This window comes from Grus americana, chromosome Z (genome assembly GCF_028858705.1).
Source record: "Grus americana isolate bGruAme1 chromosome Z, bGruAme1.mat, whole genome shotgun sequence".
Lineage (NCBI taxonomy): Eukaryota > Metazoa > Chordata > Aves > Gruiformes > Gruidae > Grus > Grus americana.
Genome location: NC_072891.1, coordinates 87,244,873 through 87,258,690, shown reverse-complemented (window position 1 = coordinate 87,258,690; position 13,818 = coordinate 87,244,873). Strand labels below are relative to the sequence as shown.

General features: G+C 38.3%; 1 protein-coding gene across 2 annotated transcripts in view; it reads right to left on the bottom strand.

Annotated features, from left to right (window-relative positions):
- Nucleotides 1-13,818, bottom strand: part of ZCCHC7 (zinc finger CCHC-type containing 7) — a 115,996-nt gene that overhangs the window by 10,802 nt on the left and 91,376 nt on the right. For both annotated transcript variants that reach the window (XM_054810661.1, XM_054810662.1), the window contains exon 8: nt 13,085-13,120. In XM_054810661.1, the coding sequence (XP_054666636.1) occupies nt 13,085-13,120 (36 nt within the window). The remainder of the gene's footprint in view (nt 1-13,084; nt 13,121-13,818) is intronic.

The window sequence follows — 13,818 nt, the reverse complement described above, 5'->3', positions numbered from 1 at the left end:
CCTTTAGAAATTACCATAATCTACTTGTATACCAGCTGAAACAATGGCAGGTTAGCATCATTCCCTTATATTTAAAATTGCCAATATAGGATATCATGTAATATTGTAATTATACTAAGGGGTTTTGTTGTTGTTATTTTCTTTAACCATGTCATGCACCCAGTAGACTTGCATTCCATTGGGTAATTCCTTAATTAGGCAGATTTTTGAAACAAGTATTATGTACACAACAGACCGTAACGTCTCCTTTGGAGTCTTCGTAGTCTATCAGGTGATTGCATCATTAAGTCACACACACGCTACGTAGTAAAAATCCTTATGAAAATTCATGACAGAAACATACCGAGTGTGATGCATGCTAATAAATGAGAAACATACATACAAATTTAGTATTTTGACTTTTAAATCCCCCCGAACTCCAAACAATTACAAATGTAATAATTTCTTTACCAAATTTTATTTCTTCATTTTTTTCAGCCATCTAAAAAAACTTGCTCTTCCAACAGGGGTTGTGGAGGTCACCCCTGAGTATCTTTCCACAAACTACACCTTTTAACTGAGTTTACTGAATGTGCTTATAACATTCTTTCCACCCTTTTGGGTATCGACAAAACACAGCAAAATAACCAAGAAAACAGTGATCTGAACTTTTAGGTTTGGTTTTTTTTTTTTTTTTTTAAAGTACACTATACATATTAAATTACAAAACGATGGACAAAATTTTATTTTTTGATTGCACAGTCTGCAAAACTAGAGCCTTTCCCAGAAGAAGGAATTTAACTTGTTCAGTCCACAGTGAAGGGGTTGTTTTCTGCAGAAATAAGACATTTATATAATGCATTTTAAATAGATGCAAATAGCATCTATAGCCGACTGTTTGAAAATGTTACAGGAAGCGACAAAAACTACAATATTATATATTTAAAAGAAATGAATGTAATCTTTCGATATTGTTACAAGCAGAGGAAAAAATAAAATATTAATTCAAAAGGTCTCTTCTGAAAAATGGACAAAAAATCTCAAGCTCATAGAGAAAATGAATATATGCAAGATAGTAAGGATAACAACAATACAATCCTTGAATGCCTCAAAATCTTCATGGTTTAAAAGGCATCCCAATTTTCTCCAAAGATGGTGGCATCTATCCAGTCGTCCATGGCTAATTTTACATGGAATGCAGAACGTTATTTAAATAGGACGCTGCATTAAACTTCAACTATTTCTGATGTAGCTCTCAAACTACAAACCTATCTTTCTTCTATTTTAATTTTAAAGTAAGTTAGCAAACACTTCCTTCTTAATCCCCAGAGACTATCTATACAGTGACACAAATGCACAAATTTATGACAGCAACATAAATGCTCCTCTGAAGTAATGTGCAACATTAAGTGAAATCGTTTCCTGGAAAGATATTATAGGTATCTATATTTTATTTGCCATCTTAAACATATCTGGGTCTTTATGACCTTATTTTTAAAATGTATTTCCTTTTTACATTTCCTGGTGCAAATGGACTGCATAAATAAGCAATGTGCTATGAGGCTTCAGACTAGCCGATAAACCCTTTCAATTTTCATGCCAGCTTCTTCTTTTGTAATTCAAATCTGGCTGAAAACTGGCAGCTCTGAAAACTGAAACAAGCACTGCCACAAATACCTTGTAATGCTATCGACCTTGTCTGCCCATGCAGTGAGAAAGGGGGATGCATATGTGTCTGCAGTCATCCAGATAACACAACTCATTTTTTTGGGGGGATAACAGAAGCCAGCCCCGGACTGTGCACCAAAAGCAGTCATTACCAGGCAAGCTGGAGAATAAGTCTCTTCAAAATACACAGCGCATTTAAAAACCATATACAGGGCTCAGCCACTGCTTTCATTACCAATTTTAATTTAGCTCCTTCAGTTTGCCAGCCAGATAAACTCTTTAGTGCTGTTTTTTAATCTATTTGCCACATTTTATGTTTAAGATTATAGTAATATGGGACAGGAGAAGGAATCACTTCTAGAGGAAATAAAGAAATAGATCCGCTTATCAGCGCCCATCAGAAAGTTCATTAATCAGCCAGGCTTTGTGCCCCCTAAATTGAAAGGTTAAATAATCCTCTCAGGAATATTTTTCGGCACCACCGCCAATTGTCCGGAGAGAAGCTGCCATTCACAGCACTCTGGATCGGTGACAGGGTATTTTACCACTGTTTGGACCCCAAACAATGATGGACAAATGGCCTGGCTTACAAAGAAACCTTTTAGTACAAGGATGGAAAAAGGACCACAAGCTTTGAAGTGGGGTGGGGGAGGTGGGCGCTGGGAAGGAGGAGGAGGAGGAGGTGGAGGAGGAGGAGACTCGTGCATGGGGACACGTATATTTTATTTGAATCTTTATTAGGAGATTCGCCAAACGCTGTTACATACGCGCCCAGGCATACGTGCACAGAGAGTGTGCGCGGGCAGGCACTATATGCACATACACTCGCCGCACTAAGCGTATGCATACTTACACATACATTTATACATTAATCTGAACACAAACATTTGCAAAGCCTGTAAAATCAGAAGATGAACAGAACTAAAGCATGGTTATATTTATTAGCTAATACACTGGGGAGCCCAACAAACCCCAAGGTTTTAATTTTTACTGTCATTCTAGATGATTTACAGCTTCCTTTCTCTCTCTCTTTAACCTTTATGTCATCTACTAATCACCTCTCATCAGATGCAAAAGGAGGAAGCACTACATTTGAAATAACTTTCTTGGGGAGCATTCTTAATAGATATTTACTTTGAGGTGATTTCTGATCACAGCTAAAATTGAAGTAAACACATAAAAATTATAGCGCTGCTGGCAGATAAGAGATGCCAGAAGAGTTGTGCATCAGTGTGTTGTAAGTGCGTTTTCATCCGGGGCACATTCTAACTGAACAATAATTCAAGCTTTTTTCTTTAAACTTCCTAGCAGCTAGGCTTCAGTCTGTACCGTCCTTTACTGACGGACAATTTTATAGAAATATTTTCCTTGCATTATCAACACATTAATTGTGCATGTTAATGTTTCTCAGTTTCCTCATAATTTTTCATGTATTCTCCATTTAAGAGCATCATATACATTCAGTAATACCGTAATTATTTTTACCTAGCTTTATAACAAGTGACATTCATCCAGAATATGCCCTTGAAGAAATGTCTGACAGCTGATATACAGCCATTAACACAAAAATGTTTTTCCGTGTCCTTTTTGCACATCTATTTTTTTAAATGAGTCTCAATTCCATAAAGTGTTTTTACTTTAATATGACTTGGGACTTTTTGAATAGTCTACAGCATCTAAAAATGGATCAAAAGATTTCAGATTTCTCATTTCTCACATCACATAAATATGCCATTGATCAAAACTGTTTTCTCCAAACCAACTTTTGAGTATCACAGTGCTATTATTTTCCCTCTCCTTCCCTCCTCACACCACCATCATGAGAAAAGCAGAATTAATTTAACCAGGGTCTCATCTGCCATCAAAATAAGTCAGACAGAAACTGGATATCATGTGCAAATCCGGTGCAATTAATTTTAAAGCAGAAGATATTTCAGGGTTATCGCACAGTCCACAGGAATCCTTCAGTGTTTGTGTATGCTCGTGCACAGACACTCAACACTCGATTTTTAAATGCTGAAGGAAGTTGCAAATACACTTTAGAAAAAGAATTAACTGCATTGTCAAGAAACAACATGAAAGTACCTTCTGTTAGCTACAACACAAGTAGTTACTGCAGGCAGAGAAACAGTAAGTTTGAGGGGAGTTAAAAAAAAAGACAAGCAGCTTTTAGACTCGATGCTGACTCTGAGAAACTTTGAACCCAGGCAGTGACCGTCCATTTCTTGCAAATATATCACCTGGTGTGCTGTAAAAATAGTACCTCTGCCTGTAAGCGCCTTTCCCCCTCCCATCTCTGGAGAGCCAAAGCCTCTGCCGTGCCCCTGCCCACGGCGCAGCCGTGCCACGCAGGGCAGCATCGGTGCAGCACTGTCTGCGCTGCGGAGGCAAGGAGGAGGCACCAGCAAAAGGGGCCCTGCCAGGGCAGAGGTGGATCGGGCTACAGGGTAAAACACCTAACGAAGCAGCAAGTAAAAGTTTATCAGCCTCTGCCAGCGGTGAGAAGACCAGCCAAGGCAGCAGCATCATGGTCTGTTCTGGTGCTGCCAGGACCAGTGAAGTAAGGGGGTGGCTGTTTATGCCTGTTTCAGAGTCACATTTATGGCTGTTGGAGTATGTTTGTCAAACGTTAACTTAATCCAAAATTGACATTCAAAAACAAGTTAAAACCGAAGACCTAACTTCACTCCCCTGAAGCCAAAAATTCTGAGGGATGGCGTCTTCCTTTGCCATACATGGGTGCTATAGCATATATGCATGTATCATGCAAATCACCCACTGCTCCGAGACTGCTCCAGTACCGCGGTAAAATAGCACCTACTTACGGCATACGGCTCTACACTGCTTACCACTTCATTTGGGCCTTTGGTTCCTTTTAATTCCCTTTATGCTTGGTTTTTCAAAATATGAAATTGAAATCAGGATAATTCTGTCACAGGGACAGTAACTTTTCTATTCACATGACAGGACCTAACAAGATGTATTAATATTATTGACATGATAGACCCTCTCAGAATTAAATCCGTGAATACTTTTAGGGAATCCTAATCCGTAGATTATTAACATGATCAAGCATAACTTGAGAAAGTTACTGTCTAACCAGTCTGAGCTCCTGGCTGCTCCTAACGTATGGATCATTGACAAGATGAACTAGCAGCTCTGGCAACGACGTGGACTATCAGATATGCTGCCACCAGCGCAGAGCTCCATAGACTGCTGTTGCTAAATACCTGTGATGTTTTAACATGCAAAGTATTTGTATGATAAAACGCAACAGTTTCAGTACTACTAAAGCGCATAACTTACTAGCAGCTACTGAGTGGACATCTGACAAGCAAAATGCTGCCCCTAGTTAGGATATATGTGCAAACAGTTCATGGAGATTTGCTCTCTACTGACATTTCACATTTTTTGCACTTTGCAATACAAAAATGCACCATTTTATGTTACCTACATGACAGTGTAATTTTTATGTGTTTTGAAATGTTTGGTAAATCACAGGTATTTTGTTTCCTATGGAATTTTGAAACTGACTCTAACAAAACTAAAAAACCCCACCTTCGTATCAAGTCCAGAGGAATGATTTTCAGGAACATAGGAACTTTAATACAAATATTCATACGCAGAATTTACTGCAGAAAGAGGGCACAGAAATATTTTATTTTCCTCAAATAAAAGCCTGTTTTTAAAATGCATGGGAAATCTCATTCTAGCTTGAAAATTCTATTTTCCTTATTTAGATGGTTAACACCTGAAATAGTAAAAATTATTTAAATGATCATATAAGTTTGCCTTTTCGAACTAAAGGAAAGAGAAGTGAAAATTTTTACTGAATCCATAAGCATTAAAGAAAAGATCATCTTAATCCTTCCGCTTAAAAGAAGTGCAGTCATGTATACGATGGGGAGACATTTCAGCAATGAATCTTACCATGATTATCCCGTTTTCTGTGTAATTAACCACCTATCCAACAGTTTTGGTGCACCACAAAAATAGGTATCACAACATTTTTGGTGACTGTTGGGCAAAGGTGGCAGTTTGTATGCTGAGAACAGAGCAATTCCTGCCCACAAGTTTGTGTGGGAGGGAGCCGCTCTCCCCCTCTTCTCCAGTCCTGAGCACATCTTGCCACCGGGATTGCTGCTGGCATGGGACTTGAAAAATGTCACACACTGCACAAATAGCTTCCTGGGCATGCAGGAGTTAGCTAACCACAGATTTAAACATTCAAAATATTAAAATATACTAATTTTCATCCCCTTTTAATGTCCACTCCCTCCTCCTCTTCTCCTTTTCCCATTTAAAGGCAGGGTCAAAAGGTATTGCTTTTGCAGATAACATGGAGTTCCTTAAATAACGGTAACATGCATATTGAAGTCAGGGATTCTCTGAAGGATGCCACTTCTCGAAGACAAAACATTTAGAGGAGGTTATTTGGAACCCCAAAATCAGAGAAATGGAAATTACTGGTTTCAGCCAGCCAAGATTTCTATCTCATCCTCCAGTCCCCGACTGCTTCCAGAAACACATCAAAATGCAATTTCTAGTTAAGATGCAACCAGTCTTTAACCCTAAATTTAAAAGCACCTTTTATTTTCTGGGGAGGCAGGTGGGGACAAGCATGAGACAGATAAACGTCAGTGAAAGCAGGCATGCTTTCTACCCTGCTTACGTGAAGAAGGTACGTGGCAGCTGATGACCGTGCCGCTGGAAGGTTACGTAGCCCACCCTAAACGTCCGTGCAAGAGTCTGCAGCTTTCTGCTCCAGCCAGACGCTGACCTGTGGTAACGACCGCAACACTGGGCTATAAGAACAGACAGCAACCAGCGACCTGTCCTCTACGGTAAAGTGGTACCAAGATACCGTCACTCTTTTCCAGGAAAGGAAGTGCAAGCGCAAAGACGTGTTGGCATTTTACAGATAACCAGTTTGAACTTTCTATTTCAACTTAAATGACACACAAAACCCCCCTAATTATTTGGTGCTCCTAACTGGCCAGGGGTATTAGTTAGAACCCAACATTTTCATGAAAAGGCAAACTCTAAAGAGTATTTTTTGTAGATGTTACATATTTATATAAAGTTATTGAAGCTACTTATTTTCCTGTAATATTTCAAATACAGTTTTAAAGTAAAAATTGGGAAAGAACTCTATCTAGCACGCTTTCGTACTGAAAGCTATAGCGTATGCTTTGTACTCATAAACTTAGGCTTATTTCAGGACCTGAAATTCCATTTCCTGTAAAAAAGGGCTATCAGAAAGAATACTGTCTTTTGTTGCAATAGAAACAAATTTTGGGTTTAGGTTTCTGATAACCTCAAAAATATGTGAAATTTGAAAAAGAACAATAATATGGGAGAAATTATAATTAGTAGGGGAAAATAAACAGAATGTAAAACAAAATCCAAGAGACCCTCTCGACAGCATACAAACCACCTCTAACATACTTATTTTCAGCAGAACAACCGTGCAGGGCAGGCAGACATTTCAGAAGCATCTCTGTCACAGAACGGCACTTGCAAAAACACTAGGGCACTGGCTTGAACAATGCAAGTAGGTAATTTAAAAACAAAATATCTGCCAATCGTTGCCCAAGATCTGCCCTACCTCCTCCCCTGGCTAAAGCGGCCAGTGTGCATTTTCAGAGAGTATGACGTTTTCAGGAAGCCAAGCACCAAAAAGGCACCCTTCCCTCCAGGGCAAGCGCGGGTACACCGTCACGCTCCAGGTGTTCATGTTTCCCCACAATGCACAGGAGGCAGAGTCATCCTTATCGTAAATTCATATCCCCACGAATACTGGGTTGCCTTCCCGGTGAAATGTCCCGCCGAATGGCTACTGAAGCCTTGACACACAAGGGCTGGCTGTGTGATTCCAAAATATGAAAAAATACACCGTCTATAGCATAAACAAAGTGATAGTTTTACTAGAGTTAATAAAAACAACCTTAAAACACCTGGAGAGAAACTGGTCAAGCGATGAAATATTTAACGCGAACGCGACGATCTTGTGGTCCGCAGCCTTGCGTCACGCACGGACCGGAGGAGCTGACTCTGCAGCCATGTTCGCAGCCACTGCAGCAGCCCCATCCCTGCGCACGGGGAAGTCGGGCTTAATCTCCTCCTGAAAACACTTCTAAACCCATCCTTTCCCTCACCACACAAAACCTACAAAGCTCCTCAGGAAACCAAATGATCTCTCTGTCAAGTTTAAATATTTTTTGCCAGAGTGATATTTTAAATTTTCTCTTTCTGAAAGTCACATTTTGAAGGACACAAACTGACTTTAAGCAACACTGCTTACGTTTTCATTTCAGAAAAAAAGTGGCAGGCCATGAGGAATTTTAATAATGCACACAAAGAAATCCGAGCGCAAAATTTAAACACAAAAGATGCATTGTCCCTTCATGTCTTTTACGCACAGAGGCCAAAACAGCCAATTCCTGGTTCACCTTCTTTTATGTAAGTGGATTAAAAGTAAGATTAACAAACTGTCAAAAAGCATGTTAAATGATAGCTTCTGCTAGTTAAAAATTCTGATGGTTCTAAAACTCTGTTGGTGGCCATCTTGGCCTAGGAGCTTTAATATAAATGAGACTGGTGAAGGCAAGGGATGGGGGAAGGAGTTCTTACGGCCAGAGCAGTACAGAGGAAGAGGTTATTAAAAATGAGCAATTCCCACAGAAAGAAAACATCTAATCCGAGCAGGATTTGTTTTTTAACATATGCATATATATTGAGAAACACATTAGGAAAATAAGAACTGCGCTCTGCCCATTTTAGGGGCAGAATTTCATTACTCTGCTGATATTTACTGAAGAAGATACTAACACTTGCAACGTTAATTCCTGTTTGATTATTGTATTCCTGAGCCGGACTGGCCATGTTCCTTTTTGCACACCATGAGGCCCTCTGAACAATGAAGCAGCTCATAGGGAGAGCTACGTGCAGGCGGCATGGATTTCATTTTATATCGAATATCGAGATGGCCATTTGCACATCTGGGTGCCCCCACCAGTACCACCGTGCAGAAGGGAGTTGAGTTACACTTCAGAGGGGCTCACACGGAAGAAGTGCAGCTTCATGTCTGAAGCAAAACATGGGTCACTATGTGCTGAAAATAAGTCTGCTCTTTATTCTCCAGTGATGTCATCTGTTGGGTGGAAATGCGACTGCTCACAGCAGTGCAGTGTCGACCCTCAGTTTCATTGGGTCACTCCAGCAGCTAAGCCACCTCCGACCTGCGTGACGGGAGTGGGTCTGGACCCAAGGTCCCACCCGCCGGTCCAGGGCCAGAAGGCAAACAGCTTCCTTCCACGGTGGTGCCCATGGCAGGCCAGCGCCGATCCCGCCGCCCGAAGCCCCGAGCTGCCAACACTTAGGCAGATCCCGTACCTGGGGAGAAGGGCAGTGCCCCACAGCACGCACCGCCGCACACCCTGCACCGAACCCTGGAGCCTGGGGCGCAGCGGGATCGTCCCTCTCCTCCAGCACCCAGACCCGCTGCCACTGGAGCGGCCGCTGGACACGCAGTTAGGCAGCCGGGTAGCGGATCAAACCCAGAGGGACGCTGCTGTATTTTTCTCAAAGAATAAACTGCAAAACTGAACCAAACGAATTAAACTCGTAGAGTGCCTTAATTTCACAAGTTTTTCCACTGACTTCTTTTTTTTTTTTTTGTAAATAGAGGGCTGTAAACTGGCCTCCATTCGATTACAAAATACTTAATAAATGCCTCTACCTTTACAGCTGAAATACAAAATGACAAGAGAAGGGGAACGAAGAAGAGCCAAGTGTGCTGAGGACAAAAAAATCTTGCTATGAACACCCCCAATATCCTTAAGATGTGGGAAAAGGGGATGTGATGGCATGTCCTTTGGAGCACAGACCATATTTCTCTGGGTTTGTGGAGCATCTGGCATTTAGAAAGACAAAATTGTAAGCTAAGCTTCCTAATAATCTAGAATTAAGAGCTTTACAAGACCTTCAAATGCCTCGTCTGTGAAAAAATTACACATATTATTTACACTGCAGTAAGCTATGATCAAAATTGTTTATCCTGGATCTGCCAATGAAGTCCTTGTGTTATTATTTGAATTGATAATAACCCCTTTGATAAACGTAAGTGGGTATCAAAACTGACCTATTTATTGCAAATAGATACCTATACGAAGAAAAACCCAAAATATGTTTTGACAAACGTAATTTCCCTTTTCTGATACAGGAGAAATACATAGAGAGCAGGCACAATGAAAATGATTTGTAAAAGTTTTAAATCACCATCTTAAAGAGGTTATTAAATATTATTTTAAACCACAGTGGGAATTGGATTGTTCTGCTGACTTTGATTGGTTTTTTGCAGAATAATTTTAGTTAACAGAGTTGAAAGAACAAGTTTAAAGAAACTAACTTCATCCAGTTATAAAGCTTTGATTATCACAGAGCCTTTAAATTTAAGCTTCATTGAATACAATATGATAATCTTTTTTCTATCAAAAGGCAAATTAAAATATTCCGCTTATAATCCTTTTTGCCATTTCAACTGCTCGTAAGATTTCTTGCACTGGCAGTCTATTTTGGTTGGAATAAGACATTTCTGCCCGTACAACAAATTGTTTGTAATGTGCCAAAATTTGTCACCACAGCTATATAAACAAAAACCTACCACCATCCATAACAGCAGAAAGGATTTATTATTTAGTCATTGTTCTAGTCAATCCACGTTTCTGTGCAGGGGCTACAAGAAGTCAATAGATGGCAGTCCATCTCTTAGGAAAGAGCCAGATAATGAATAAAATCACCAAAAGCTTCACAAAAGAGAAAGGTGGAAGGCTGTGTGGTTTTTCACAAGCATTCACAGTAATTAACTAAGAATACTTTATATAATGCAAAACATTTAGACAGACTTTGTAATGGCTGGCTGTTAGCAATGTTATAAAAACAGTCTTTTATTACAAACCTGAATGCCTTGTTTTATTTGCGCTTATATGTACCTGCATGTGTGATGCTCGTGATCAATTTACCAAAATCAATTTAAATCTAGCGGTTGCATCCATGGCTAACACACAGGCAAAACACACCGTAGCCTTAGTCTGTTTGCTAATAATCAGGCAGCCTCTGCAGCACAGCAACAACCGCAGTAGTACTTTTTTTTAAACTTCTATTATTTTTCTTTAAACAGTTATCCTGTTTGTACAGAAATATTTCTTCTAAACTAGGAAAATTATAAACTAATATCTATAGTGAAATACTACTATGCTGATTTAAGAGTAAATGATCTTGATTTTTTAGTTACAACTCTGTAAATATATACATAATATACATTATTCTAACATAGAAGCTTTGATTCTTGTGAGAACACTATTTACTTCTGGTTTGGGTGCAAAAGAGAATATTTAAATGCAATAATAAAAGCTGGACTCACACATTTAAACAATTCAGATAGTGCAGCTTCTTGAGGTATAACTTATTTTAAATATCAAGCATGTCTTTTACCACACAAATTTTCAGATACCGAGCTTAATCTGATGACTAATGTAACTTTGAGTCAAAGTGAGCCTTCCCATGCAAAAAATGGAGCCGTGCAACACATTTCCCACATACCAGAAATGTGGATTATTTGCAGATAATTTGCAGTTCACTGCAAAATAAAAAATTATTTATCAGCAAGCTATGGTCTGACTCAATGTCAATTTTTCTCTACGTGCCCATATTTGACCACATTTCAAAATATCCCTAAAATGTACTAAGAATTTCCAAATGGGTACTTTTAATAATAACAGTCGTATTCGTAACTACTACATTTTCTAACAAGACCGTGTTTTGACAAATGTTCTTAGCTTTATACTAAGCGAAGAGTAAACTCCAAGACTTTCTACAAAATTCACAGATAAAATTTTCTACCTCAGATACCTCAATTTCTGCCCTAGTAACCACCTGGTGAGGTTTAAGCTCCCCTCCATTATTTTACAAAAATAAACATTTTCTAAGTGTTGATTGCAACTTGCTTTTTGAGGAATTTTCAATGGCAAGCAAGAGTAAAATTAAATTCAATCTTATACCTCAGTAAAAAGCAGAACCCAACATATTACTGCATCTAATATACCCATCTGATTACTAGATTCCAAATATCATAAACATTTCAGAAATCATTTTTACGTGCGTTCTTAGGGATTATAATGAAAGACAGTATTTACCTTTTTCCTTCATGCAATTTTAAAAAAGCAAACAAGAATACTCAGTGAATGCACCTTTTGCTCATAATGTTTTTTTGGGGTTTTTTGTGTTTGTTTGTTTGTTTGTTTTTTTTTAATTCTATACCAATTCTGTTTAAAATAAAAGTAAATGCTGAGAAAGGGTGGAGGATTTCCAAAGCAGATCTTTGTTTTAAAATCATTATGCAGAAAACACAAGCAAGAGGATTTAAGCACAGATTTCTCCTATTCATTGAATTTAGAAGCAAAAACAGAAAAAAGAGCATTCCACTACCACAAAGAGGTGGAGGCAACAAATTATAAAGCACATCCCATTTAATGCTCAAAAGGAAAAGCCCACACCAAAGACCCACAAAGAAAAGTAGTGGACAAACTTTTCTACTTTGTTTTGAACGGATAGCAGTGATTAATTTTCTGTAACAGCTAAATACATATGAGGTTGATCTAGATAGCAATGACAGCAAAGATTCAGATGAACAGCAAAAATCCTAATCTTTAAAGCTGTTTTTATGTATAATAATTTTATAAATGAGTATATTCAAGATTTGTGATACCAATCCATTGAATATTGTCTTAACCAGTTAAATATTGTTCCATGTTTCAATATTAGCCAAATTTACAGGCATTTTGTTTTATTTTTATCTCTATTTTACATATGAGGAAAAACTTTAAGTAATACACTGCTACGGTTCACAAAGTTTTATTTTCTTGTTTCAGTGATTAAACATCAACTAATGCAGGCCAAATAAGAAGTTATAGCTATATCCTTACCAATTAGAAATTATCTGCAAAAGTTTGTAAGGTGTATTTGCTCAAATTAACATCTCCACTCTAGCTGAGATTTATTTTACTCATTTAAAAAAAAAGCTTTGTCACACACAGTGATTAATTACCAGCATCTGGGATATCTGAGATGGGATTATTGCTTCTGCTGTGCATCTCAACTTAAAATTTAACCCTCTTTATATGTGTAAATGTAGTCACTGAGAGGAGAGAGCGCTGCAAGACACTCATTTAATGATTACAGTATTAAAACAAAATCATAAGTTCTAAAGATGTTTAAAAAATAGTGACAGTGTTTCATTGCATTCTTCAGTTGAAAAACTCTTCAGATGTTTATTATCTTCTCGCAGAAGATGCTTGTCTATATTTTATGGTCAGCAGTTCACAGAAGACTAAATAGGTTGGGTGTAGAAGAAAATAAAAAAGGTGTTTCTACTTACTGTTAGGTGATACTGCCTCCATATTTCTGGGCAAGCCTGGAAAATAAAAATATTGATCAGCTAGGAGCATGAAACAAGGTGCTTTACAGCCTGTTGGTTTTGGCATAACACAGTATCCACCGGTGTCGGTCACAGGAAAATAAGAAGCTTAACTGAAAGGGTCTGCATTTCAGCTTCAAAAACCTGGCTAGACAGTTTAATTGAATTTTACACTGGTTTAACACACTCCCTGCCATTGTCAGAAAGCCAGTAACAGTTTTCTCTCTCCCCTTCTTCTCTGAAGGTTAGAAGTTTGGGAGAGTAACGTGCTCTTAACTGTAGTAAGTATTAATACTGCAAAACAAACAGAAATTAATTTAAATTCTACATTTTCTGACATTTTAAATTTGCACAATGTTTTGGAAATTAAATCATAAGGTGCCTTCCCTTCACGTAGAAATAGAAATATTTCAGTATTTTTGTACACATCTCTATCCTAATCAAAATATAATTGTTACATGTAATAATCCTCAGTAGCCTAATGTCAGATGAGTTGTAAACAAGAAGCATAACAGATTGCTTTAATGTTTCTATTTTTACAATGGCTTCCTTGATTTTTTTTTTTAAACTTGCCAGACTTGCACACAAACTTCTAAGTGCAGCCTATTGTAAAAAATGTTAACAGAGCAGATTTTTGAACCACAGCAATAACACAATAGACCTGAGGAATACGTAAGAGATAGGAAAGAGGAAAA